At 42.5% G+C, this 27,159-nt stretch overlaps 1 protein-coding gene and 11 non-coding genes across 12 annotated transcripts; all 12 read right to left on the bottom strand.

Moving 5' to 3' along the window:
* Positions 1-5,938: 5,938 nt before the first annotated feature.
* Positions 5,939-6,011, bottom strand: trnak-uuu (transfer RNA lysine (anticodon UUU)). Its single transcript has one exon. It is a non-coding gene; the product is annotated as a tRNA-Lys (tRNA).
* A 592-nt stretch (positions 6,012-6,603) lies between these two features.
* Positions 6,604-6,744, bottom strand: LOC135788355 (U4 spliceosomal RNA). Its single transcript, XR_010547418.2, has one exon. It is a non-coding gene; the product is annotated as a U4 spliceosomal RNA (small nuclear RNA).
* Positions 6,745-7,321: 577 nt separating this feature from the next.
* Positions 7,322-7,403, bottom strand: trnas-uga (transfer RNA serine (anticodon UGA)). The gene has a single exon. It is a non-coding gene; the product is annotated as a tRNA-Ser (tRNA).
* Positions 7,404-7,778: 375 nt separating this feature from the next.
* Positions 7,779-7,860, bottom strand: trnas-aga (transfer RNA serine (anticodon AGA)). The gene has a single exon. It is a non-coding gene; the product is annotated as a tRNA-Ser (tRNA).
* Positions 7,861-7,954: 94 nt separating this feature from the next.
* Positions 7,955-8,027, bottom strand: trnak-uuu (transfer RNA lysine (anticodon UUU)). Its single transcript has one exon. It is a non-coding gene; the product is annotated as a tRNA-Lys (tRNA).
* Positions 8,028-8,620: 593 nt separating this feature from the next.
* LOC135781965 (U4 spliceosomal RNA) lies at positions 8,621-8,761 on the bottom strand. The gene has a single exon (XR_010545369.1). It is a non-coding gene; the product is annotated as a U4 spliceosomal RNA (small nuclear RNA).
* Positions 8,762-9,338: 577 nt separating this feature from the next.
* Positions 9,339-9,420, bottom strand: trnas-uga (transfer RNA serine (anticodon UGA)). The gene has a single exon. It is a non-coding gene; the product is annotated as a tRNA-Ser (tRNA).
* Positions 9,421-9,794: 374 nt separating this feature from the next.
* Positions 9,795-9,879, bottom strand: trnas-aga (transfer RNA serine (anticodon AGA)). The gene has a single exon. It is a non-coding gene; the product is annotated as a tRNA-Ser (tRNA).
* A 1,137-nt stretch (positions 9,880-11,016) lies between these two features.
* Positions 11,017-16,199, bottom strand: LOC135781701 (uncharacterized). The gene is made up of 10 exons (XM_065292302.1): positions 15,806-16,199; positions 15,498-15,711; positions 14,713-15,294; positions 14,330-14,542; positions 13,557-13,780; positions 13,332-13,406; positions 12,978-13,144; positions 12,787-12,888; positions 12,341-12,598; positions 11,017-11,936 (listed from the first exon to the last, which is right to left on the bottom strand). Exons 1-10 carry the CDS (start codon positions 16,196-16,198, stop codon positions 11,147-11,149), a joined length of 3,018 nt encoding a protein of 1,005 aa, XP_065148374.1. The 5' UTR covers position 16,199; the 3' UTR covers positions 11,017-11,146.
* Positions 16,200-19,787: 3,588 nt separating this feature from the next.
* Positions 19,788-19,860, bottom strand: trnak-uuu (transfer RNA lysine (anticodon UUU)). Its single transcript has one exon. It is a non-coding gene; the product is annotated as a tRNA-Lys (tRNA).
* A 592-nt stretch (positions 19,861-20,452) lies between these two features.
* LOC135781966 (U4 spliceosomal RNA) lies at positions 20,453-20,593 on the bottom strand. The gene has a single exon (XR_010545370.1). It is a non-coding gene; the product is annotated as a U4 spliceosomal RNA (small nuclear RNA).
* Positions 20,594-21,176: 583 nt separating this feature from the next.
* trnas-uga (transfer RNA serine (anticodon UGA)) lies at positions 21,177-21,258 on the bottom strand. The gene has a single exon. It is a non-coding gene; the product is annotated as a tRNA-Ser (tRNA).
* Positions 21,259-27,159: the final 5,901 nt, after the last annotated feature.

Raw genomic sequence — 27,159 nt, 5'->3', positions numbered from 1 at the left:
CATCATAAACCCAATTGATATAACACTTATTCAGTTGTTAATTTATTTTTGACCAAAATCTGTTCAAATTTTATGCCTTTAATTTTGTGGCAATTTTCCCATGTAATTTTAAAATGGTAATTGATGTTTTTCGAGGTATTGTTTTAAAGTTAGAAATTTCAGTATTGTGACAACACATCCTTAAATATACACATACTGTCATATTATTTCAATTTACCTGGAATAAAAGTGCACTGATGGCGATGAAAGCTTTCCAGAGAAGAGGACCCTCTGCCACACCTCAGTACATCCAGAACCTTGTCTCCCTTCTGTAACCCGGAGCCCAGTTTTGTGTAAAGCTGAACACCGGGTGGATCTTGAATGCAGGGTAAATGTTTCTGCTGTACCTCCCACACGCGTGTCATGCTCTCTGGATTGACAAGGCGCAAGCCAGTCGTGTCGGTCAGTTCCCACATGAAGTCCAGCAGTCCTTGAATCAAGGCACGAGTTTCTTCAACTCCGCGTGTCCTCCTCCTGCAGTGCTTGGCTAGCTCACTGGAAGTAATGCTTGAGAGGATTTGGGCCTCTGTTGGAATATGCCCCCCATGCATTGTCTTTTTTGCCTCTTTAAGATGAGAGATGTCATCCTTGTCCCATTCAAAGATACAGCTGGACAACTTGGAGCAGAAAGTGCCATACAAGGGATGGTGCTCTGTTGTAAGACCAGCAGTGAACCGTCGCATGAAGTGGAATACATCAAGACGCACTGTGACCTTCCATGGTCGAAACCAGGTAAGAACTGGAGTCACACCTAGACAAATAAGAAACAAGGAAAGGTTAAGTCTTTTCTTACATTTAAATTTACATAATTAAACAATTATGCTTTTTCTGAATTAAATACATTTGTGTTTACTTGACTGCAAACAGTGAACTGGGGTTCTCATGCTATATTTCCATTTTGGTAACACTTTAGTATTGGGACCAATTCTTACTTTTAACTAGTGTCTTATTAGGTTACATATTGGCTGTTCATTAGTGCTTATAAAGGACATATTAATGCCTTGTTCTGCATGACCATATTGTACATCCCTTTACCCAATCCAATACCTAAACCTAACGGCTACAACAACAACTACCTTATTATCTAATTATTAGCAGTAAATTGAAAGGTTAACTGATACAAAAGTCATAATTTATAATCAATAAGTGTTCCCCATACTAAAGTGTTACCCTGTTACCAATTTTGTGGTAACCATGCAGATCTGTGATTTATTCTCATTCTGAAATTTACCTCATATACTTGCTAATACAAATTATGCATTTATAACCACTATAAATGCATACACATTCCTATTAGGAATAGTTAAAAAGCTACAAACCTGTCTTGCAGAAGCAGTCCCTATCAACATAAATCACAGCTGGCTCTGGCTCCCCAGCATCCTTGTATCGCTTCACAATGCCCTGACACAAGTCGTCTAGAGCAGCTCCCTCACCAGTGGTTAGGACACAGTTTAGGACTTGGCCAAACTCATTTCCAACGTTGGTCATCCAGGTAGCTGTGTCCGCAATGCCACCAGCAAGCTTTTTAGTGATCTATATAATTACATAAACACATAAGGTATAATCATTGAACATCAATTTAAGTTTATATGCATATTTATAAAAAATATATAAACACACACACACACACATTTACCTTTTTGGTAGAATCAAGCTTCAGGATGCTACCATATGTTGATGTTATGACACCCTTTAGCTCATCATGGTGACTCAGAATTTCGTTGGCATGGGCGGTCTCAAACCACTGTGCTAGAGGTAGGGGGCAATAGGGTGGTGGCTGCTCATAAACCACTTCTAGTTGGGTCAGGGCACATTTTTTTTATGGAACTCACAGTCTGTCAGGTAATCTATAGTCCGTCTTGCCCACTCCTCACTATGAATTTCTTCCAGCGCTTGCTGCAAGTAACTAGAACTGTTTCCTGCAGTTCTAGGCTTTAGCAAGGTTACACACTTCCTGTCAAGGGCAAGGTGAGTAGTCAGAACAGCTGGGAATTTATTTCTGTGGGAGGGATCCAGTTGTTTTAAGATCTCCGAACTCCAAGGGCAGACAGGAATCATACATTTACTGCAGCGAGGGTAGTCTGCTCCAATTAGGTAATACCTGGAGTCAACATCAATTACTTCCCTCACTTTAGTGTAGATCCCTGAATGGTGCATCTTCCTATTGCACTGTGTACACTTCAGAGGAATACCCCGCATCCTCATAGGGCCCCACAGAAACATTCGCCGCCTGAAGTAATTGCCTGGATTAGGTGGTGTAGTAGTAGGCCTGCTGGGACTTGGTGGATGAAACCAGTTTTGGGAAAACTGTTGCTTCAGTCGGCCCGTGCTGTCATACAGACACTGAGCTATCCATTTCTGGTCTGCTGCTTTGATCACTCGACAAAACTGCTTGGGGAGAAAACTCACCCAATTCACTTCAGGAGGCCTCATTAATGAAGTGTGAAAGGTAGTTTGTGAAGCTCCTTGCTGCTCTTCGATGTATGCATGTGACTGAGCAGTCGATGTTGCTGGTGGAGCTCCTTGCTGCTCTTCGATGTATGCATGTGACTGAGCAGTCGATGTTTCTGGTGGAGCTCCTTGCTGCTCTTCGGTGTCTGCATGTGACTGAGCAGTCGATGTTGCTGGTGGATCCACAGATTGTCGATCTTGGTCTGAAAGACTAGTCAAACGATGATGATTTTCAATGTGGTGAAGCAGTCCAACTGCACCCCACACGTTTGCACCACATTGGTCACAACATTCTTGGACATGTTCACTACAAAGAGAACACTTTATTAAATTGCTGCTTTGAGGGGCTGGCCTGGAGGCTGTACTGCTCTGTGGTTTGGAGGCTGCACTGATCTGAGGGGCTGGCCTGGAGACTGCACTCCTTTGAGGGGCTGGGCTGGAGCCTGTACTTCTTTGAGGGGCTGGGCTGGAGCCTGCACTTTTTTGAGGGGCTGGAGCATGCACTGATCTGAGGGGCTCGTCTGAAGCCTGCACTAATCTGAGGGGCTGGGCTGGAGCCTGCACTTCTTTGAGGGTCTGGGCTGGACCCTGCACTTCTTTGAGGGGCCGGGCTGGAGCCTGCACTTCTTTGAGGGGCTGTGCTGGAGCCTGCACTTCTTTGAAAGGCCGGGCTGGAGCTTGCACTGATCTGAAGGGCTGGGCTGGAGCCTGCACTGATCTGAGGGGCCAGCCTGGAGCCTGCACTGATCTGAGGGGCTGGTCTGAAGCCTGCACTTCTTTGAGGGGCCGGGCTGGAGCCTGCACTTCTTTGAGGGGCTGGGCTGGAGCCTGCACTGATCTGAGGGGCCGAGCTGGAGCATGCACTGATCTGAGGGGCCAGCCTGGAGCCTGCACTGATCTGAGGGGCTGGTCTGAAGCCTGCACTTCTTTGAGGGGCCGGGCTGGAGCCTGCACTTCTTTGAGGGGCTGGGCTGGAGCCTGCACTGATCTGAGGGGCAGAGCTGGAGCACGCACTGATCTGAAGGGCTGGGCTGGAGCCTGCACTGATCTGAGGGGCCGGGTTGGAGCCTGCACTGCTGAGGGGTCCTGCCTGCATGCCTAATGCTATCTGCTCAGCTGACTGTAAACAAAAAGATTAGTTTTTCCCTAGGCTTGAGAATATTGCCAGTGCAGTAAACAATGTTGTTTTTAGCCTTATAAAGGTGCATCATTTGGTACACAAATATCTAATACCTCTGAATTATAAAAATAAAACATTGCTGAAAAACATGTTGTGCATTACTGCATGCCTTCTGTCATTTGATTCACACCTCACATTTTTGGGAACAGAAGGAGCTTTTAGAATAGTTGCAAAAACACCCACCTTCAGGTATTCATGCATGTAGAATTTCACAAATTATACACACACACACACAACATTTTCTGACTTATATTTTTAATGTAAAGCTTTACAGCACAAATCATTTAACTGTACAATGACTTGTCCATCAGTCCACCAATTTAAATGTTTTAAACAATACTTAGCACATAGTCTACAAAGCTTTTTATACTCATAGGAGTTTTGACATACTTCAGGCTTCTAAATAATGTTTCAGGCCTTACAACAGAAATCATGCGCATTTTTCTGTTATGTTTTTAACCTAGGTTGGTAAGCATGACTATTCACATTTATCTGTACCTACCTTATGATACCCGCAGTTGCAGAGGATTCTTTTTCCAAAGATATCATAAATGCTGGTCTGTCTGTGTAATGGGCAGTTATTAATTTTCTCCAAGGCAGCTTTCCACTTCTTTGCCCCTGGCTTCTTGCCTGTGGTGAAGTGGTACTTCCCTTGGGCATACTTCAGCATGATATCATGCCAGTAGGAATCAGGTTTACCTGTTTTAGTCATGTCTACCAATATAAAACAACAGGGTAAATATCAGACCACTTGAGACAGATACAAGGAAAAAATTGATTTTTTTTGGTGGTTTTAACCTATGGATGCATGTTTGATTATATGACTGTATAGTATGTTGTATGAATAGTAATATGAAAGCATGGTAAAACTAGTCAAACTTTTCAAAGCATTTGCAAGTAAACAATAAACAAAGTTAATCATTAATAATAGTTAATACCAAACATTAAAAGTGAAAAATATATGTATATTTGGGTGGTTTATTGCATGTACTGATGCTGATATTATACAAAAAATATTAAAACGAATTACAGACAACATACAGCATAGACCATTTAGTGCAAGTTAATGTTTATAATATTTTATTGTGGTTTTGTCCGTCTCTGCAAGTAAGAATGTTTATAATGGGAAAAAACTGAATCCGTTCTGACAAGCACTAAGCGGCACATTCAGTTGACGAGCATGATGCGTTGCCTTGGAAACAAAAATATCCGTTAAAAAAAACTCACTCCACTCTGGAGTAAGTTTTAATAACGGCTGTTTTGGTTTCCATGGCAACGCATCATGCTCGTCAACGGAAGGAACTGTTAAACTTACGTGTAAAAATGTTTATTGTAGCGTGCATTTATAAAAAGCAAATATATAGTAATTACGTAAAAATTATAAAAAAACATTACTAAAGGTATTTTCTAGTATTAAAACATACATCTTCATTTAAATAACTTACTGCTTTCTTTTCCTCAAAAGATAACCTGTTTTGTTCACATAAAATATTCGCTAAGAAGATGGAAACTTTAATAAACTCGGGTTGGATTTTATTTATTTATTACACTGGAAACACAAAATATGTACACACTGTATTTTTACATTAGTTATCATCATATCATCGTTGTATATACTAAAAAAACGGGCTATGTTGTTCCAAAATGAAATGCCCCCACTATTTATACCACCATATTGTCCAAATATAACCTCTTATAACTAACGTTATATAAATTAAGCATTAAACCACCAAGTTAAGAACCGTTATCTAAATTAAACGAATGCAACGTAAACGGTTGAGACTGAACCAAGTCAAACGTTCCGCTTTTCTTTCACGTAACACTGTAAAGTTACTTACCTGAAATCTATCCGAAGATATCCAAATTATAAAAATGTGTTTTGTAGATGAATATTCAAAGTGTCGCAGTGTAAAACTACGAGCGCATCTTTGGTACTTGCAGGTTTTATGGATGTAGTCACGTGACAGTGTTTCGACCAATGGCTGTTTTGCCCCGTTTAGCCAATGGCTGCATCGCTCTGTTCGGACCTGTTAGGACTCAGAGATCTGGATGTTAGGATTGTTAGGACTTGCGTTAGGAATTGGTTCGCAAGTGTTAGGACTTATTTAGAATGTGTTAGGAAGTGTAACAAATTGTTAGGCTCTCCGATCGCCGGCGGGTACAGCCACGACTACATGCTGTCGATGTTGGGAAACTTTATCCTTTCCCCGTTCCCTACGAAACGGAGCTCTAGACACAGCAGCACAAAAGGCGATCGAGGCTACTCATCGCCCGAACAGGGACTTGAACCCTGGACCCTCAGATTAAAAGTCTGATGCTCTACCGACTGAGCTATCCGGGCTCGCACCTGAGTTCCAGGGCTTCACGCCTCAGCCAAGTACGGGACTTCAGTACCATGTCCTGTTAGCTACTCTTTGGTCTATGGACAGGTTAAATATTACTAGAATGCCAGAATCAGCAGGAAACTGCTTCAGTCTTCAAACAGAGTGCGTATTATCTATTTAAGTGGAGAAATCTTGCTTCTGCATGAGACTCTCTTTACTTCAGGAAAAGCACTCTTCATCCAAAACGTCACCAGAGAGGCAACGTTTCTAAGCTCAAGGAAATGTAGCTACATCTACGTAACATGCCGAAGTGACTCTTGAGCTGCACGAGAAAAAGCACATTTGACAAAACGTGACCCTGCCCGTGAAAACCCAGCTAAAATCTTTTTTGTGATTTGGTCTTTTCTACATAAAACCGTCCAACATACATAAAGGGTGTCGTTTGAAAACATCATCGTGATGTCCTTGGTACTGATTGCCACACAGAGGATGGAAATCAATGCGATGTCAAGTACCGGAATCAAACTTTGACGCTTTTAACCTCAGGACTATAAACATCAAAACAAACAAACACACACAACAAACTTCTCTTTGCAACAAACTCGTAAGTCTCTCAAGAGACTGTGAAAAATTGCCAAAGCTGACTGTATTTCAAGTCATCCTGGCGGGGTATTGTGTAAAGTTTTCAACCAGCAATGATCACGCCTCGGATAAACCTCATAGGCTACGATATTGCCTCTGCGAAAGAATGATGGAAAAGGTCACGACCTCTCCTGTGCACATACCCGGACGCTGGACGACAGGGTCAGGCTTTAAACTGAAATTAGACTTCAGGTACTGCTTTGCTGCATGTTGTGCCTTTTCAGCAGGTGAGAGATCTGCACAAAAAGTTTGTTCATTATCCGCTTTCTACTTAGAAAAGCAAAAGTGCAAATACACTTTTGAATTATTTAAGGAAAACAATCCGGGGGAGAGAATTGTGGGAATCCTGAAAACAAAGAGGGTAGAGCCATAGTCCTTAACCTCTCAGAAAATTGCTCAGGTCAGGATCAACTCGATTAGCGACGATCTACAACAGTTGTAAACAAAGTCTTGTTCCAGCTCTTCTATGGTTTCATGCTGCACGTGCAGTATATGGTCAAAATGACAATGGAAGCCACATCACTTCACAACAGAGCCGATCTCACACACACACAGGAGAAACTATGAAAGGCTGCATAGTTTTCCCACTGTGCAACCCATGGTACCAACTTGAGCTGCAGAAATAGAGCAAATCGTGAGCTGGAACATCCAACAAGAGAGAGGCCGAAGCCAGGGAACAGACACTCGTAGTCGGCAGGGCTTGAACCTGCGCGGGGAGACCCCAATGGATTTCAAATCCATCGCCTTAACCACTCGGCCACGACTACAACAGGGTAAGCTGGTGAGCTCTCTGGGCCTGGTGTGTGCTGGAAAAGAACTTGACGGTCAGGCAACCAGCCGATCACAAAAGGGGCAGGAGCGGGAAGACCCCAAAAGACTTTCCCGGAAGGGCTGCCGTGACCCGGATTCGAACCGGGGTTGCAGCGGCCACAACGCAGAGTACTAACCACTATACGATCACGGCGTGCCACCGGGCTGCGCAAGAAAGATGCCTGCGGGTGTGCCTGAGTACAATGGCTGTGAGGGGACTGCCATTTCTATGCAGAAGTCAAAATCATTTTTGTATTTCTTTCAACGGCAAATCTTAAGCAGATGCCCTCTCGAAGTAGAGTCGGTCTACTCGAGAGTCTGAAGTCTGAAGACGTAGTCGGCAGGATTCGAAACTGTGCGGGGAGACCCCAATGGATTTCTAGTCCATCGCCTTAACCACTCGGCCACGACTACATGCTGTCGATGTTGGGAAACTTTATCCTTTCCCCGTTCCCTACGAAACGGAGCTCTAGACACAGCAGCACAAAAGGCGATCGAGGCTACTCATCGCCCGAACAGGGACTTGAACCCTGGACCCTCAGATTAAAAGTCTGATGCTCTACCGACTGAGCTATCCGGGCTCGAACCTGAGTTCCAGGGCTTCACGCCTCAGCCAAGTACGGGACTTCAGTACCATGTCCTGTTAGCTACTCTTTGGTCTATGGACAGGTTAAATATTACTAGAATGCCAGAATGAGCAGGAAACTGCTTCAGTCTTCAAACAGAGTGCGTATTATCTATTTAAGTGGAGAAATCTTGCTTCTGCATGAGACTCTCTTTACTTAAGGGAATAGCACTCTTCATCCAAAACGTCACCAGAGAGGCAACGTTTCTAAGCTCAAGGAAATGTAGCTACATCTACGTAACATGCCGAAGTGACTCTTGAGCTGCACGAGAAAAAGCACATTTGACAAAACGTGACCCTGCCCGTGAAAACCCAGCTAAAATCTTTTTTGTGATTTGGTCTTTTCTACATAAAACCGTCCAACATACATAAAGGGTGTCGTTTGAAAACATCATCGTGATGTCCTTGGTACTGATTGCCACACAGAGGATGGAAATCAATGCGATGTCAAGTACCAGAATCAAACTTTGACGCTTTTAACCTCAGGACTATAAACATCAAAACAAACAAACACACGCAACAAACTTCTCTTTGCAACAAACTCGTAAGTCTCTCAAGAGACTGTGAAAAATTGCCAAAGCTGACTGTATTTCAAGTCATCCTGGCGGGGTATTGTGTAAAGTTTTCAACCAGCAATGATCACGCCTCGGATAAACCTCATAGGCTACGATATTGCCTCTGCGAAAGAATGATGGAAAAGGTCACGACCTCTCCTGTGCACATACCCGGACGCTGGACGACAGGGTCAGGCTTTAAACTGAAATTAGACTTCAGGTACTGCTTTGCTGCATGTTGTGCCTTTTCAGCAGGTGAGAGATCTGCACAAAAAGTTTGTTCATTATCCGCTTTCTACTTAGAAAAGCAAAAGTGCAAATACACGTTTGAATTATTTAAGGAAAACAATCCGGGGGAGAGAATTGTGGGAATCCTGAAAACAAAGAGGGTAGAGCCATAGTCCTTAACCTCTCAGAAAATTGCTCAGGTCAGGATCAACTCGATTAGCGACGATCTACAACAGTTGTAAACAAAGTCTTGTTCCAGCTCTTCTATGGTTTCATGCTGCACGTGCAGTATATGGTCAAAATGACAATGGAAGCCACATCACTTCACAACAGAGCCGATCTCACACACACACATGAGAAACTATGAAAGGCTGCATAGTTTTCCCACTGTGCAACCCATGGTACCAACTTGAGCTGCAGAAATAAAGCAAATCGTGAGCTGGAACATCCAACAAGAGAGAGGCCGAAGCCAGGGAACAGACACTCGTAGTCGGCAGGGCTTGAACCTGCGCGGGGAGACCCCAATGGATTTCAAATCCATCGCCTTAACCACTCGGCCACGACTACAACAGGGTAAGCTGGTGAGCTCTCTGGGCCTGGTGTGTGCTGGAAAAGAACTTGACGGTCAGGCAACCAGCCGATCACAAAAGGGGCAGGAGCGGGAAGACCCCAACAGACTTTCCCGGAAGGGCTGCCGTGACCCAGATTCGAACCGGGGTTGCAGCGGCCACAACGCAGAGTACTAACCACTATCCGATCACGGCGTGCCGCCGGGCTGCGCAAGAAAGATGCCTGCGGGTCTGCCTGAGTACAATGGCTGTGAGGGGACTGCCATTTCTATGCAGAAGTCAAAATCTTTTTGTATTTCTTTCAACGGCAAATCTTAAGCAGATGCCCTCTCGAAGTAGAGTCGGTCTACTCAAGAGTCTGAAGTCTGAAGACGTAGTCGGCAGGATTCGAACCTGCGCGGGGAGACCCCAATGGATTTCTAGTCCATCGCCTTAACCACTCGGCCAAAAATGGGGCAAAAGGGACTGCCCATGGGGGGGAAAGAAGAAAAGAGAGAGGAAAGAGGGGGGAAAGAGAGAAAAAGAAAAGGAGAAAAGAGGAGGAAAACGTACACTTTATTTTTTCAACATTGTTTACACACAGTTCTATACTTATTGCAAGGTTTATCATCACTTTAATTTTCATGTCTTTTGCGGGATTCGAACCTATGGTATGGCAATGTCGCTTGCATTTTCGGTTGTTCTTTAGTCTCGTAGTGCATTCCGGAAGTACACATGCAATGCATTGTGGGTAACGTAGTCATTTTTTTTTAAACTCTTTTCCATATAAACAGAGGCGGACACTACATTAGTATTTTTACTTTCTACATAAAAGTAAATTTTCAAGTATTCGTATTTTATTAGTGTTTTTCTTTGGAAAACATTCATTCCAAAGCATATTATTATAATTTTTAGTCCACTACATTTCATAATTTCACGTTTTTGGTTTATATTTAATATTTAAGTACATTAAACATCTAGTATTTTTTTACTTTTACTTAAGTAAAAAGTATTTTTGTACTTTTACTCAAGAAAGTAAAAGTACACAATTTTTTATGTAATTAGGTATTAAATCAAGTTTAATATGCAATATAAAAGGAATACACAGTATGATTCTATGCTTTAGAACGTAGTGAACATTTTTTAGTAAAGTATATTTTTTTTTCCAAGACAAACACTCTGATAAAGCACAGATCCTTGGGAAATTTACTCAAAGTACTCAAGTAATGTCTGCCTCTGCATATAAATCACCATAGTAATAACCCTGTGATTATGCAATTATGCACATTAATGCATTTAAAGCAAATTCTCTTGTAAATAAACATATTTTGTGATGTAAACTAATTAATATTCAAATAATTAACTCAAAATGTCACATGCTACATTTAAAGCTAACAGTAATATCAGTGTATAACTGTAAATGTTAATAATTCCCCCATCATGTTTCCCCCTCCTTTTTTTGGTAAACTCATTTATTTGAGAGACTACATCTGTGCAGCACAAGTGAATAAAACATATTCCAAATTGAGGATAGAGTGTTGGGTTTTGTGAATAAATGTAAAATGATTCTGCAAGTAAATCTGGCTTTAGTTTTAACAATTACATTCAATGGAGTACACTCACTGTGCTGGTATTAAGAGGAAATGAAATAAAAACGTGAAGGCTGTTCTTGGCTCCAATAAAATGATTAAACTTTATTATAACAGACAATCAACATAGAGAAAGACATGTAATGGTGACAGAAACTAAACACTCTCCTTCCAGTCATCCAGGGTCAGTCCTGAGGCTGGACAGTACCACCGCCCCTTCAGCTGGGTGTGTCCAGTTGTTTTATTTTTTTCCTGGCCACACAACTTGCAGGTGTAGTGATACTTTTCTTTTGTTAGCCTCTTCCGTGGCGGTTCCCCCCTTGACACTAGCTCCTCATCCTCCTGGGCAGCTTTCTTCAGCCTCCAGGCACGTTGCCTTGGCTGGGATGGAAGGCACTCTGTAGGAGCTTGCTGCAATGGAGAAGCTTGTGGATATGGAGGAGCATGTGGATATGGAGGAGCATGCGGAAATGGAGGAGCATGCGGATATGGAGGAGCATGCGGATATGGAGGAGCATGCGGATATGGAGGTGAATGGGGATATGGAGGTGCATGGGGATATGGAGGTGCATGTGTATAGGGAGGTGCATGGGGATATGGAGGAGCATGCAGAAATGGAGAAGCATGTGGAAATGGAGGCGCATGCTGCAACTGAGGAGTTTGCTGGAATGGAGGCGCTGGCCCAAATTGTGGAGGGAACTGGGGAGGTGGAGATGGTGGAGAGAACACAGGCTTGCTTACCGCTAGTGTGCGCTGGCGGGGGAAAGCTTCCCCCTCATGGTTTTCAGGCTCCTCAAATGTCATAGGTTCATGTGCATGTTGCACAGGGGCAGCTGGAAGTGTGTTCACTGCAGGAAGAGGCTCCTTGGCCAGGTACAGCTGTTTGGGAAGTGCAGTGCCTTGCAGCTGCATGTTCCTGTCCTTCCTCTTATCCCTCTTAAGCAGCCTACAAGACATACATTCATTATTTTATACATGTATAAAAACCTATCCTCCCTCTCTAAGGTTATTACATATTTTCTAACAAGCATGCAGGTGGATGGTTTTTCTTCATGTTAAATCTCGTTGCAAAACGAGATAACTCCATTTTTTTATTTTTCAGAAATCTCATTTTTTGGTTGTGCATTCCAATTAATATCAATTCAACTGCAGTTGGTTTGTTTTCATTTAAACCTTCATAACTTAAAAAATACAGCTAAGTAGCACCATAAAACAAAATAATAACATGATAACATAATAATAAACATGTTTTGACAAAAATGTTAAAAAAAGGGATTTATCTCGTTTTGTAACGAAACTCTTCATATACTGTCTTGACTGTATGGGAAAGGTAAATGAAATAACACATACCATGAAGATACTGTGGTGTTGTTAACCGGCACCAGACTCAGGTTCGTCTGGTTCAGGACAACCATGCTGTCCTCCAGCAGCTGTTTGATGTGGCTGTAGACGCTGACAATGGACTGAGGGATGGGCATGGTTTTCCCCTTTGCGTCCTTTGGCCTGTTGCATGACTGCTCAAACTCTTTTGCAAGTCTGAGGCAAACACAGTCACTGACCCTATGTATTCCGGGGTCCTGGGCTGCTTGGCCGTGAATCATGTATAGTCTGTGGGAGAGAAGGATGATATTTTCTGGACTGTGAACAAGGATGTAAAGTGATGAAGAACTAAGTTACAATGTCAATAGGGATTGCAATAAAATAATTTACACTCAAAAAATACTTTTCACAGTGACTCGTGCTGTCTCTTAATGATTTGTATTGAACCAAAATAATAGCAAATTGTGATCAAGCACCTCTCTGCCGCCTGCTGTCCAGGAGCAGAGCCACTCGGCTTCCTGGGTGCTCTCCATGGTCCTCCTGATGCATGTGCTTTTTTCTTAGCCTTCTGGGTGAACCTAAACAGTGAAAGAGACATCCATATGCTTCATTCATTCCATGGAATGTATGTTTAATTTTGGTGTACAAAATAATGACTATGTTGTACCTTAAAGGTTTTTTGTCCATGGCATGGAGAGCTGTGTACAGGTTGACTATGTACGCCGCCTCCTTGGCTGACAAGGCGGTGATGGTGCGATTCAAGTCAACTAGGTAGGCTGCAAGGGCATCAACTGCCTCCCATCCCACAACGCCCCTCGAGTCACATTGGCTGGTCTGAAAAGTGATAAGTGAGAAAAAGAAAAAAACAAGCAAATTAATGAACACTCTTATTTCTAATATGTGAGCAATGCTGATTTTATATTTATTTACCTTATTAAAATGTAACCACATTTACTTAACATAAGTTAAATAAGTTAAATATTGCGTTTTTGAGTAAGGTGTTGCAGAAAGTGTTTCTGACCTCTGTGATGAGGGGTCCGGGTTCAGTGTCACCCTCCACAGCACTTGGAGGATCACCAGCCCCTATCTCAGCTGACTGGCAGACAATATCAGGCATGGTAATATGTGAGCAATGCTGATTTTATATTTATTTACCTTATTAAAATGTAACCACATTTACTTAAAATAAGTTAAATAAGTTAAATATTGCGTTTTTCAGTAAGGTGTTACAGAAAGTGTTTCTGACCTCTGTGATGAGGGGTCCGGGTTCAGTGTCACCCTCCACAGCACTTGGAGGATCACCAGCCCCTATCTCAGCTGAATGGCAGACAATATCAGGCATGCTGATGGTGTCATCTGGTTCATCCTCCTCCTCAAGCACCTGCGAGGGGATTTCGGAGACCTGTGATGGAGCCAGCAGGTCACCTCTGTTGGTCTGGGCCAATAAATATTCCACTGCTATACGCTCACCTGTAACCAGTGTAAACACAAAATGAAGAAAGGACATACATTCACTATGGCATAACACAAATGTAACTGTGAGAAATATGCTGGTGATTAAAAGCATCCAAAATAAATCAAAACTCAGTAAAATATATTATATTGCCTAGAAATTGCAAAATACGCGTGTCATGTTTTCAAAATTTTCAATTTTAAAGAGTATAGGAGTTCACATTTAATCTGGGCTCTTATTGGCTGCTTTTTTCAATATTCAGTGTAAGTCATCATTCTAAAATAAAATGTTACTTTTCTAGTAACAATAATTAATCAGTAAAGTAAAAGTAATTTCAAGCATTTAACCATACCCCTTCAGATTAAATGATTTTGAAGATCATAACATTTTAGTCAAGTGAGCCTAAACTTTTGAACAGTAGTGTACGCACATCCTTATCCTACATAAACAGCATGTTTTTCACAGCCAAGAAATGCATGTCCTCTGAGTAGGGGGGTGCTTAAGAAAAAGAGGAGGAGAGGATGTAATACTCTGGTAAGCCAGTGTTGCTCTAAGATCTCTCTTACCAGTAGGTTTCCCGGGTGGGGTGATCTCTGGCACCAGATCACAACCATGGACGCGCTGGCTTAAGTTGTTAAGGTGGGAAATCAAGCGAACATCAAAGCTTCTTAGGGACGAGGCCCCCTCCACATCTACTGCCTCCTTAGCCCGACCCATGTTCCATCTTGATGCCCCCTCGAGCATGTACATTTGCATATGTACAGCATTGCACCTCCAGCCTAAGAAACAAAATACTCTGTTCAGTGAACCATTATTGTAAAGGTAATACATATGAATACCCTGCAGTGGTAATTGTGTTATTTTGAATAATTACAACACATTCTCTGTCATAACAGAAAATAACAATTAGAAAAGATATACAATACAGTATGTCTTGATGCAAATGTACCTGGAATAAAAGCACACTGATGTCGGTGAAAACTCTCCAGGGAGGAGGACCCCCTACCACACCTAAGGATGTCCAGCTCTTTGCCGCCCTTTTGGAGTGTCCCCACCTTTGTGTACAGTGCAACACCTGCAGGGTCTTGGAGGCACTCCAGGTGCTTCTGCTGCACTTTCCACACGTGGCGCATGCTGTCATGGCTCACCAGACGCAGCCCTGTGGTGTCTGTCAGCTCCCATACTGATTCCAGCAGCCCTGAAATCATGCTCCGCATCTCCTCCACTCCACGCGTTCTCCTCCTGCAGTGTCTCTTTAATTCCCCTGGGCTGATAGTGGCCATGAGCTGTTCTTCAGTGGGAGTATGTCCGCTGTGGCTGCTCTTCCACTCTGCTCTCTTGGCCTCCTTCAGGCGTTGCACATCCTCCTGGTCCCATTCAAAAACGCAGGAGGAAAGCTTGGCACAAAAGGTGCCATAGAGAGGGTGGTGTTCTGTAGTGAGGCCGCAGTTAAAGCGTCTCATGAAATGGAAGCTGTCTAAGCGCACTGCAGACCTCCATGGGTGAAAGAGCTTAGCCACTGAAGACACACCTGTAAAAAACAACGATTCATAATAACATAGACCACAACACCTGTACTGTGTGTGTGTGTGTGTGTGTGTGTGTGTGTGTGTGTGTGTGTGTGTGTGTGTGTATGTGTGTGTGTGTGCGTGCGAGAGAGAGAGAAAGAGAGAGAGAGAGAGAGAGAGAGAGAGAGAGAGAGAGAGAGAGAGAGAGAGAGAAATTTTCACCCACCTGACTGGCTGCAGCAATCCCGGTCGACATAGATGACCTCAGGTTCAGCTTGGCCCGCATTCTTGTACCGAGTGACGATGCCTTGGCACAACTCTTCCAACCCTGCACCTTCACCCGTCGTCAGAACAGAGTTCAACACCTGGCCAAACTCGTTGCCGATGTTTGTCATCCATGCAGCACTGTCCCCGATCTCGCCAGCCAGCTTTTTGGTGATCTGTAAAACAAACACAAGAAGTAAACCAATTTCCTGTTTTGTTGTAATTATACATATTTTATTTTATATACATTTTTACTATTGAAATCCTAACCTTCTTTGTTGAATCCATTTTAAGAATTCTACCATAGGTAGAAGTGATCACTCCCTTCATTTCATCCACATGGCTGAGGATTTCATTGGAATGGACCGTCTCAAACCATTGAGCAAGTGGAAGGGGCCTGAAGGGTGGTGGAGGAAGATATACAGCTGCAGAGGGGACGAAGGTAGCCATCTTACTATGACGCTCACAGTCTGAGAGGTAGCGGATGGTCTGCCGAGCCCACTCCTCGCTGTGCGCTTCCTCTATTGCAGACTGGAAGTAGGAGGAACTGTTACCAATGGTCCTGGGCTTCAGGAAAGTCATGCATTTCCTGTCCAGAGCCAGCTGTGTTGTGAGGACAGCGGGGAACATGCTCCTGTGTGCCACATCCACCTGGGAGAGCATATCCTGGCTCCATGAGCAGACCGGCTGAGAGCACTTGCTGCAACGTGGATAGTCCCCTCCCACTAGGTAGTAGCGGCTATCCACATCAATTACCTCCCTTATCTTTCTGTAGATCCCGGAGCTGTTCATTTTCCGGGAACATTTTGGGCATTTTAAAAGAATTCCCCACATCCTCATTGGTGCCCAGATGAACATCCTCTGCCGGTAGTACCACCCAGGCTCAGGAGGAGATGGTTTGGGCTTCAGTGGGGGGTGAAACCAGCAGGCTTGGATTTTTTGTTTCAGCCGGCCTGTAGGCTCATATAGGCATTTGGAAATCCACACCTGATCTGCTTCCTGGACTACTCTCCGAAACTGCTCAGGAAGAAAACCTTTCCAATTGATTGAAGTTGGTTTTGAAGTTGGTGGAGTTGCAGTGTGGTGTGGTGTGGCAGAGCTACTTGAAGGAGGGAGCAGAGATGGTGTTGTCTTTGATGGTAGAACTTTTGTGGTGGTAGTGCTTTTGTAGTTTTTCGGGGGTGGCTTTTGCGGTGATGGCACAATAAATGCTTTATAGTGAGCCGTTTGGATGTGATTCAAAAGACCAAGAGTACCCTGCACCTTGGTCCCACAGGTGTCACACATCTCCTCCACATGGTGGTCAGACAGGTGCTCTGAAAATTTGTCTCCCTCCACAAGCTGGTTGCACTTGTAGCACTGCACTTTCTGTCCTGCCACTGATGCCCCTGCCTCTGTGTCTCCTCTCCCTGCCTCTGTGTGGTCTCCGACTCCTCCTGCCTCTGTGTCTCCTCTTGCTGCCTCTGTGTTGTCTTGAACTCTCCCTGCCTCTGTGTCTCCTCTACATGTCTCCATGCCTCCTCTCCCTACCTCCATGCTGACTTGGACTTGCCCTGCCTCCGTCTCAACTACTCCTGCCTCACTGGACCCAGCACCTGATGACAGATCTGCTGGCTGGGGAGGAGTACAAAAAGAGGGCCATACACTAATAAAGAATCCTACACTAATAGTTTTCTCCAGAATTGTACAGATATATATATTATTCAATAAATAAATCCACATCCCTTACGAAAATTAAACATGGTTTTACTACAGTTAAAACAACAAAAAAAACATGGTTACTGTAGTAAAACCATGGTTTTGCTGATAGTAATCAATACACCAAAAAAACACAGTTAATACACTTTTACCACAATAAAACCATGGTTAATTTTCGTAAGGGATGCTACAATGACTATCATGACTTAAAGGAAAATTTCGGTATTTAGCACTTTGAGTCTCTTTTCTGGTTTGTTTTGGATGACCTAGAGTGGTTGACAAAGAAATTTTGAAGATTGGTCCTGTCTCGACTTTTTCACTTTTTCGTTAAGGTTGCAAAACAAGTAGCTTAGCGAAATACAGTTTCTGTGGTGTTTTTTATTTGGCATTGTCAAAATTTCGGTATCCACCACTCTAGTTCATCCAAAACAAACCAGAAAAGAGACTCAATGTGCTAAACACCGGAATTTTCCTTTAAACCTAGATTATGTTAATTCTTTGCAAAAACCCCTTTGTTCTTTCAAAAATATGTGCTCATTCATGTGTCATTACTTCCACCTACTAATCAAAGTATTCTCGTAAGTGTAGAATCTGCTATTCAGAATACATACTGGCGAGTCCCTCAAATGGCTGAATACATGTTGCGCCTTCATCTTTGAAATACTTTCGCTTCACCTTTCGCACTGTTATACTACACTCACACTGGACAAAGTCGTAGTACTGGAAGCCATGTTAATCTTGGCATGAAACGGCCACCGTAGGAGTGAAAACACGCTCGGAATTGGGCGGAGGGCTACAAAGTAATATTCAGTTGGAATAGAATTTCACAGCTAGATGGGAGAAGTTCTTACACAATGCAGCTTTAAAAATAGAACAATATGTAAAATAATGTTTATTCATACAATGTCAATTAAAGAAAAAATTTGAAAAAAGACAAAAAGCAAACAGGCTTTATAAACAGGCATTACTGCAAAATCACTGAAGCCCACCAGAGGAAAAACAACCAAACAAACCAGAAACAATAAATTAGTAAATAGTTTCACCTACCTTATGGAACCCACAGGAGCACCGAAGGCTTCTCCCAAACAGATCCTTAGTAGAATGGCTCTGCAGGGGGCAAGCATCAATTCTCTCCAAGGCCTTTTTCCATTTCTTGGCCCCTGGCCGTTTGCCAGTTGAAAAGTGGTATTGGCCCCGAGCATATTTGAAGCAGATGTCCCTCCAGTAACTATCTGGCTTTCCTGTCTTAGTCATCTGAAAACAATAAACAAAAAATAAGTTAAGGTCAAGCCAGACTATGTGTGTAGACAGACAAACAGAGCAGAGGAAATTATACTTGTATGAGTGTATGTTATGTAGGTAGGTAGGTATGTTTGCATGATTGTTTTATAGTTGTTGTGAAGCAATTTGAAAATGTATGTTTTAAAAGGTACTATATACGTTATTTAAAAGGTACTATATAATAAATTAACACATCTGGGCACATCTGTTCGCTCTGCTCAAACACAAAACCAGGCTCCATTACCGGAGGGGATGAAACTTGCCACAACTATTACACATCTTATGGCTTTTCCCGAGAAATCGACAGTTTATATGGCAAATAAACAAATAAATATATGTTTAAAAGTATGTTCCTCTGCCTCCTTCTGGTAAAATAATGTTTATAGATGGTTTACAAAGTATTTATTAACTATTTAACAAGGTATTATAGTAATCTGTTGCGACCTTATAATAACCACCCAGATAATGTTTATAGCCACATAACTTTACAAACCAACTACTAGTAACCCTTAACAAAGTGTTAGGAATATCTGGTCCGCCTATGTAATGTTGAAGATGTTTTAAAAATGGTTTCTTAAAGATTTACACACATTGTTATTAACCATTACCCGATAAGTTACCTTATACATTATATGACGAATATAACTGTAACTGTTAATTTACAGCACAACTTATAATTAGTAAACATTATTAATTATAATTTCATTGTTTGTTTACAGTAAAAAGACTGTTTGCTAACAGTTAAATGACAATTAACGTTAATTAAAGATTAATTAACAATCAATTTACCATCTATTAATGATGGTTATTATAAGCGGCCACGTAATAAGAACGTTGAAATACAATTTGAATATCATGCTAACGGGACGGGAAATGAAATCGTTTATTGATTTGTGTTTTATGAGTGTTGCTTAATGAGTATTAATCAATTTTCCAAACCTTTATCCCGTGTTTTGAGTTGATGCGGTGAAAAAATGGCCGCCACGCTAAAGCGATAACCACGCCCCCTCCCGCGTCACAACGACTACGTCACTGTCCGGACCTGTGTTAGGACCTCGTTTGAAATTCTTTGATCTCGTTAGGAATGTGTTCGGACCTGGTTAGGAGCTGGTTCAGACCTCGTTCGGATGTTAGGACCTCGGAGGCAGTCCAGACACTGGTGGGTACGGCCACGACTACATGCTGTCGATGTTGGGAAACTTTATCCTTTCCCCGTTCCCTACGAAACGGAGCTCTAGACACAGCAGCACAAAAGGCGATCGAGGCTACTCATCGCCCGAACAGGGACTTTAACCCTGGACCCTCAGATTAAAAGTCTGATGCTCTACCGACTGAGCTATCCGGGCTCGCACCTGAGTTCCAGGGCTTCACGCCTCAGCCAAGTACGGGACTTCAGTACCATGTCCTGTTAGCTACTCTTTGGTCTATGGACAGGTTAAATATTACTAGAATGCCAGAATGAGCAGGAAACTGCTTCAGTCTTCAAACAGAGTGCGTATTATCTATTTAAGTGGAGAAATCTTGCTTCTGCATGAGACTCTCTTTACTTCAGGAAAAACACTCTTCATCCAAAACGTCACCAGAGAGGCAACGTTTCTAAGCTCAAGGAAATGTAGCTACATCTACGTAACATGCCGAAGTGACTCTTGAGCTGCACGAGAAAAAGCACATTTGACAAAACGTGACCCTGCCCGTGAAAACCCAGCTAAAATCTTTTTTGTGATTTGGTCTTTTCTACATAAAACCGTCCAACATACATAAAGGGTGTCGTTTGAAAACATCATCGTGATGTCCTTGGTACTGATTGCCACACAGAGGATGGAAATCAATGCGATGTCAAGTACCGGAATCAAACTTTGATGCTTTTAACCTCAGGACTATAAACATCAAAACAAACAAACACACACAACAAACTTCTCTTTGCAACAAACTCGTAAGTCTCTCAAGAGACTGTGAAAAATTGCCAAAGCTGACTGTATTTCAAGTCATCCTGGCGGGGTATTGTGTAAAGTTTTCAACCAGCAATGATCACGCCTCGGATAAACCTCATAGGCTACGATATTGCCTCTGCGAAAGAATGATGGAAAAGGTCACGACCTCTCCTGTGCACATACCCGGACGCTGGACGACAGGGTGGTATTCAGGCTTTAAACTGAAATTAGACTTCAGGTACTGCTTTGCTGCATGTTGTGCCTTTTCAGCAGGTGAGAGATCTGCACAAAAAGTTTGTTCATTATCCGCTTTCTACTTAGAAAAGCAAAAGTGCAAATACACGTTTGAATTATTTAAGGAAAACAATCCGGGGGAGAGAATTGTGGGAATCCTGAAAACAAAGAGGGTAGAGCCATAGTCCTTAACCTCTCAGAAAATTGCTCAGGTCAGGATCAACTCGATTAGCGACGATCTACAACAGTTGTAAACAAAGTCTTGTTCCAGCTCTTCTATGGTTTCATGCTGCACGTGCAGTATATGGTCAAAATGACAATGGAAGCCACATCACTTCACAACAGAGCCGATCTCACACACACACAGGAGAAACTATGAAAGGCTGCATAGTTTTCCCACTGTGCAACCCATGGTACCAACTTGAGCTGCAGAAATAAAGCAAATCGTGAGCTGGAACATCCAACAAGAGAGAGGCCGAAGCCAGGGAACAGACACTCGTAGTCGGCAGGGCTTGAACCTGCGCGGGAAGACCCCAATGGATTTCAAATCCATCGCCTTAACCACTCGGCCACGACTACAACAGGGTAACCTGGTGAGCTCTCTGGGCCTGGTGTGTGCTGGAAAAGAACTTGACGGTCAGGCAACCAGCCGATCACAAAAGGGGCAGGAGCGGGAAGACTATGGAGCGAATTTTGTGCCAAAATTTTACAAACAAATCCAGCATTTTGCAAACAAACTCAATCTGCTTTGCAAAGGGAAAACTTGACTCGCAAACAAACAGAAAATGCTTTGTAAATAATAAAGGCAATTTGAGAGAAATGCAGAGGTGTTACAAATATGTACTGTGTTTTGTAAATGTGACCATGATTTTCTCACAAATGTGACCATGATTTTCTCACAAATGGGACCATGATTTTCTCACAAATGTGACCATGCAATCCAAATCAGCAGATGGCGCTGTTTCAACTTTTTTCAGGCATTTTCAACTAGTCTCCCTGAAAAGCCCTGAATTTTAACTTACATATCACCCCTGACAGTGCCAACAACTGAATGAAGACAAAATTAATTTTTCGGGGTTCATGTTGTTAATCTCTGGAATTATTGAAAGTGTTGATAATAATAAATGTCTGTTAATAGTAAACACACTCTGTGTGTAAAGACATTGAATTCCATCTGAATTCTATACATTTGCAATTGTCAATCCCTATTCCCCGTCTGATTCTCTAAATTCTCTGTCTCTGAAATTCTCTTCTTTTGGTGATAAGAAACTCACCATCACTGGACTGTTTTAAGTGATCCTTAAAGACTTATCCTTTTACAATAGCTTACTATTGCTAAATGATTATTACTAACTTGTTTACTGTTGTAAGTGTATGTTCCTGAGAATCTCTTATATTATGGTGCTTTGAGTTCTAGAAAGTGCATTATAAATAAAATGTATTATATTCCCTGCACAAAAATAACAGCTAATACCAGCCTATGCCGGTTGACTGGTTCAAGATGGTGTTCCAGCCTGGTTTTAGCTTAAGCTAGTATTAGAAGGATTTTTGCTTTTATACTGTAGCTGGTCAGGCTGATCACACCAGCCCAAACCAGCTTGACTAGGCTGGAAGCTTTGCCAGCTTGGCTAGGGTGAAAGAAGCTGGTTTAAACTGGGACTCCTAGCCTGACAAGCTAAGACCAACTTTAAAAGGATTAACATTTTGTAGAAGTTTATCTTGTTCAAAGTGCTCAAATGACTATGATCCTGGTTGGTTGGTTACTGTTGTTTGAACTGGCCACTCTGTCCAGACAGCCGATGTTGGGTTTATTATGTCCTTACCACACACTTTCTCCAAAGAGTTTCATTTATTATCCTGCATCTTTTGATAAGCATTGCAAGTTGAATTCAATGTCTTGACACACAGAATTTGTTTACTATTAACAAACATTTATTATTATTAACACTTACAATAAATTCAGTGAGATTAACAGAACGAAGCCCGACAAATGAAATGTCTTTATTCAGTTGCTGCCACTGTCAGGGGTGATATGTACGTTAAAATTCAGGGCTTTTCCCCTGGGCTTTTTTCCAATGCCTGAAAAAGTTGAAACAGCACCATCTGCTGTTTTGGATTGCATGGCCCCATTGGTGAGAAAATCATGGTCACATTTGTGAGAAAATCATGGTCCCATTTGTGAGAAAATCATGGTCACATTTGTGAGAAAATCATGGTCACATTTGTGAGAAAATCATGGTCACATTTACAAAACACAGTACATATTTGTAACACCTCTGCATTTTCTCTCAAATTGCCTTTATTATTTGCAAAGCGTTTTCTGTTTGTTTGCGAGTCAAGTTTTCCCTTTGCAAAGCAGATTGAGTTTGTTTGCAAAATGCTGGATTTGTTTGTAAAATTTGACACAAAATTCGCTCCATAGAAGACCCCAACAGACTTTCCTGGAAGGGCTGCCGTGACCCGGATTCGAACCGGGGTTGCTGCGGCCACAACGCAGAGTCCTTACGTTAGTAATGTTGAAGACGTAAGGGATGTGTTATTCAAAGTCTCTGTGTTTGTATATGACATTGACATAAGAGATGTGTGATTCAAAGGCTGTGTGGGTGCAAGCGATGTTGACGTAAGGGATGTAAAGTTCAAAGTTTGTGTGGTTGCAAACGTAGTTGACGCAAAGGAGGTATGGTTCAGAGTGTGTCTGGTTTCACGCTACGTTGATGTGAAGGTTGTAAGATTAAAAGGCTGTGTGGTTGCAAGTGAATTTGATAACAGGGAAGTGTGGTTCAGAATCGGAGTTACAGGTGTTGGAGTCAATGGCTGTGTGGTGTGATTCCGGACCTGAGTAACCGGAGGCGGCGTCGTGATGTTGTTCAAAGCATGAACTGGCCACAAGCATATGATGATCAGGCATGTCGTCAGATGTGTTCTGTCCATGGTCATTTCCTGATGCCACACATTGTGCCTCGTTGCTTTTAGCAGAAGTTTCTTGGTTGTTTGTTCCAAGGCTGTCCTCTCTGGTCTCTGTGTTTTCTCTATGAGCTTTGGTGCAGTGGTTTAAGTGGTACCACATGTTACTGCCTTCCACTCGAACTGCTGTTGGGGTAGCGGCCACCACTTTATATGGTCCCTCCCTTCTGGCTTCGTTCCATTTCCTCCTGAAAACCCTCAGATAGACTTGGTCCCCTGGGACAATTGGACATGTGGTCTCCGTCTCCTCACTCGGCTGCTTTCTCTGTTCCTGCACATAAATAGCTTTATGGATAGCAGTTAGTTTTTTCATGTATGACCTTAATTCCATTTGCAATTGCTCTAATGGAGGCCTCTACAGTGTGGAGCGGGCATAGGTCGACCTGTAAGCATTTCATGCAGTGTTAAATGTGTATTTCTGTTAGTTTGCATGCGATAGCTCATTAGTGCAAGAGGTAAAGCATAAATCCAGTTAAGTTTAGTACTAGCACATATTTTTTTGAGTTTTGCCTTAATGATTCCATTGGCTTTTTCAACCATCCCTTGAGATTGTGGATGATAAACACATCCCAATCTTTGCTTTATTCTTAAATGTTGAAGTACTTGTTTTACTGTTTTTTGTATGAACACTGACCCATTGTCTGAACTTATTTCTGATGGTATTCCGAATCTAGGAAATTTGATTACTGTTCCGGCTCCTTCGTCAGCGGACGGTACAGCCTTCACCCAACGACTAAACCTACAAATAACAACAAGCAAATATTTCTTACCCTGCACTCTCTTAATCATATCCACATAATCCATCACCAAGTGTTTTAACGGTCCCTCTGGTACCGGAATATGACCTATTGCTGTTGTTATTCCTTTTCTGACATTGTACTTAACACAAATTTCACATGCTGACAAAAATTCCTCTACTGTTGCATACAAATAAGGAGACCAATATCCCTGTTCTTTCATTTTTCTAATCACTTCCGCTCGAGCACAGTGGTCAAATCCATGCGAGTTTGAGAGTCTTTTGTGGCCCCTCTTCGGTGCCACATAGATTGCTCATATGGTCCTGCATGTTGTTGAATCTGAGCAATATCATCAATGTTTGGGTTGGGTTCAATAAGAACTTCAGGGGCCCTATCTTGCACCCAGCGCAATTGACTTTGTCAGTGACGCATGTATCATTCGTATTTTGCACCGGCGCACAGCGTGTTTTTCCCTCCACAGACGCACGTCGGCAAACTAGGGAATGAACTTGCGCTCCCTGGGCGGTTCAGCGCAAAAAAAGGAGGCGTGTTCCGGCGCAAACCATCCCTGATGCTATTTTCATCATCATCATCATCATCATCATCATCATTAATCGGCTGCGAACAAAACGGGTTTGCAGTCGGTCACTGATGCTGTTTTGCAGTTTCAAAAAACAATTGCGCCACTGACCAGAAAAAAAAAGTCAGTGGCGCGTTGCGCGTTGTTCATTATGCTATTTTAAGGGCGCATGCTTGACCATAATGTATAGCGTGCACAACGCGCACACACTTTGCTTATCTAATCTACAAAGATGCAACAGTTATTTTTTAAAATCATAAATTGTTACAATAAAAAATATTAACACATCATAGTGGTGAGCATTGTGGTGTTAGTTTTTATTTATTGTGTGGCTGCGTTAAAAAATTCTCATGCAAATAACGATTAAAATATTTTCATAAGTTTGTTGTGTGGCTGTATTACGTTTATTTTATATAAATAATAATTAAAATGTTTTCATAAGAAACCTTAATGTACATGAACTTGATTTGTAAGAGTACTTTGGGGTTGGACCTTGCTTGCGTTTCTTGGGTCCGATTTCAAAGCCCCCAAACCCTTTCAGCGGTGAGGGTGGACGCAGCGATGTCCTCTGCTGGCGTCAGGTCCTGAGGCAGATCCACCTCCTGTTACATGGCGTGCCCGATTTATGCTGGCAAGCTTGGGATTCCTCCGTCTCCTGACATCATTGTAGCGCTTGGCGCAACAATGGGGATCCCAGCTGATGAGATTGTGGCTATTTCCTCTCACGCCTGTTTAACATACGCTGATTTGGGCGGGTTTCTCATATCCCCATACAAAACAACTTCTCTGTCTTTAACTGTTCTTACAAGAACATGGGTCTCCTCAGCTGTAAACCGCTTCTGGCGTACGCCTGGTAAATCCGTCCTAATAATAGCAACCCGCCATGGAACTTGCACCCTTGCGTTTAAAGGGAATTTTAGAGTTATTTCTCACGCCGGGAAAATAGCAACAGCGCCCAAGATCCGCCCACAAACTCACTTGCGCGTTGCGCTTCGCACTTGCGTTTCAGATCGTTAAAATAGGGCCCCTGGAGCTATTATTGCCACCTGACACCCGGAGGCCTTTTTAACCTCCAAATCTGCAGCATTATTACCCTTGATGACATAACCATTTCCTTTTTTGTGAGCTTGACATTTGATAATGGCTAGTCGTTTTGGCAACATCATAGCAGAGATTAATTCAACTATCTGTTCAACATGTTGAATAGGAGTTCCATCACTCCTTTTGAAACCCCTTTGTTTCCATACTGCCCCATAGTGGTGACAGATGTCGTGGCTATAGGCAGAGTCGGTCAAAATTTTTGCTGTTTGCCCTTTTGCCAATTTACATGCTGCTGTAAGAGCTTTTAATTCTGCCAATCGGCTGTGTGCAGTGTTGGGACAGTACAGACACAAAATCTTCTCCCTCTTTTTCACTACTGCATAACCAGTGTGAATTCCTGAATGATCCCCGAAACTGGATCCATCCACAAAGTAAGTGACTTCTGCTTCGGTAATTGGGACAGATTCGAGATCGGGTCGTAACCTGGTGAATGCTAACGAGTCAGCAACACATTCATGTGGCTCACCTTCATAAGCCAAAGGAATCAACTCCACAGGATTCACTGTGTTACACCGTTTAATTGTTATATCTGGATGTGTCAGTAGTAACAAATATGCCAAAATACGGGCTTGTGTCAAAACAAACTTTCCCTGTTCTATTAACTCTGCAATTTTGTGATGGGTATATATGAGAACTGGATACCCCATAGTTATTGAAGAGGCCTTTTCATATGTCTGAAATACTGCTGCAAGACCTTGTTGATAACAAGGTGGATATCCTTGTGCTACATTGTCTAGTTTAGTACTGTAGTATGCTATTGGTTGTTTTTCCTACCACTGCAGGTTTCTTGCATTAATACTGCAGAAGCATATCCATCAGCTCTGTTAGCAACATACAGGTGAAAGGGTTTGGTATAATCAGGTGTACTTAAAGCAGGTGCTTTTTGAAGCTCCTGTTTAACTCTTTCACCGCCAGCGTTTTTAAAAAAAGTTGCCAGCCAGCGCCAGCGTTTTTCATGATTTTCACCAAAGTTTAATGCCTTCCAGAAAATGTTCTTCTTTAAATATATAAACAAACAATACACCAAATGAAAGAACAGACCCTCTGCTTTCAAACAAAAAAAACCGTTTCATCCTACCTTTAGTGGTTCTTTTGCAA

Source organism: Paramisgurnus dabryanus, chromosome 23 (assembly GCF_030506205.2).
Source record: "Paramisgurnus dabryanus chromosome 23, PD_genome_1.1, whole genome shotgun sequence".
NCBI classification, from domain to species: domain Eukaryota; kingdom Metazoa; phylum Chordata; class Actinopteri; order Cypriniformes; family Cobitidae; genus Paramisgurnus; species Paramisgurnus dabryanus.
This window is presented reverse-complemented; position numbering and strand designations above follow the sequence as displayed.

Bases quoted from the DNA above. Each gene is read 5' to 3' on its own strand.
- LOC135781701 (XM_065292302.1), bottom strand. From the start codon at position 16,198: ATGCTCTCCCAGGTGGATGTGGCACACAGGAGCATGTTCCCCGCTGTC. The intron at 15,712-15,805 runs GTTAGGATTTCA...TTTGTTTTACAG, and splicing joins AAATGGATTCAACAAAGAAG to ATCACCAAAAAGCTGGCTGG. The intron at 15,295-15,497 runs GTGGGTGAAAAT...TGTTTTTTACAG, and splicing joins GGATTGCTGCAGCCAGTCAG to GTGTGTCTTCAGTGGCTAAG.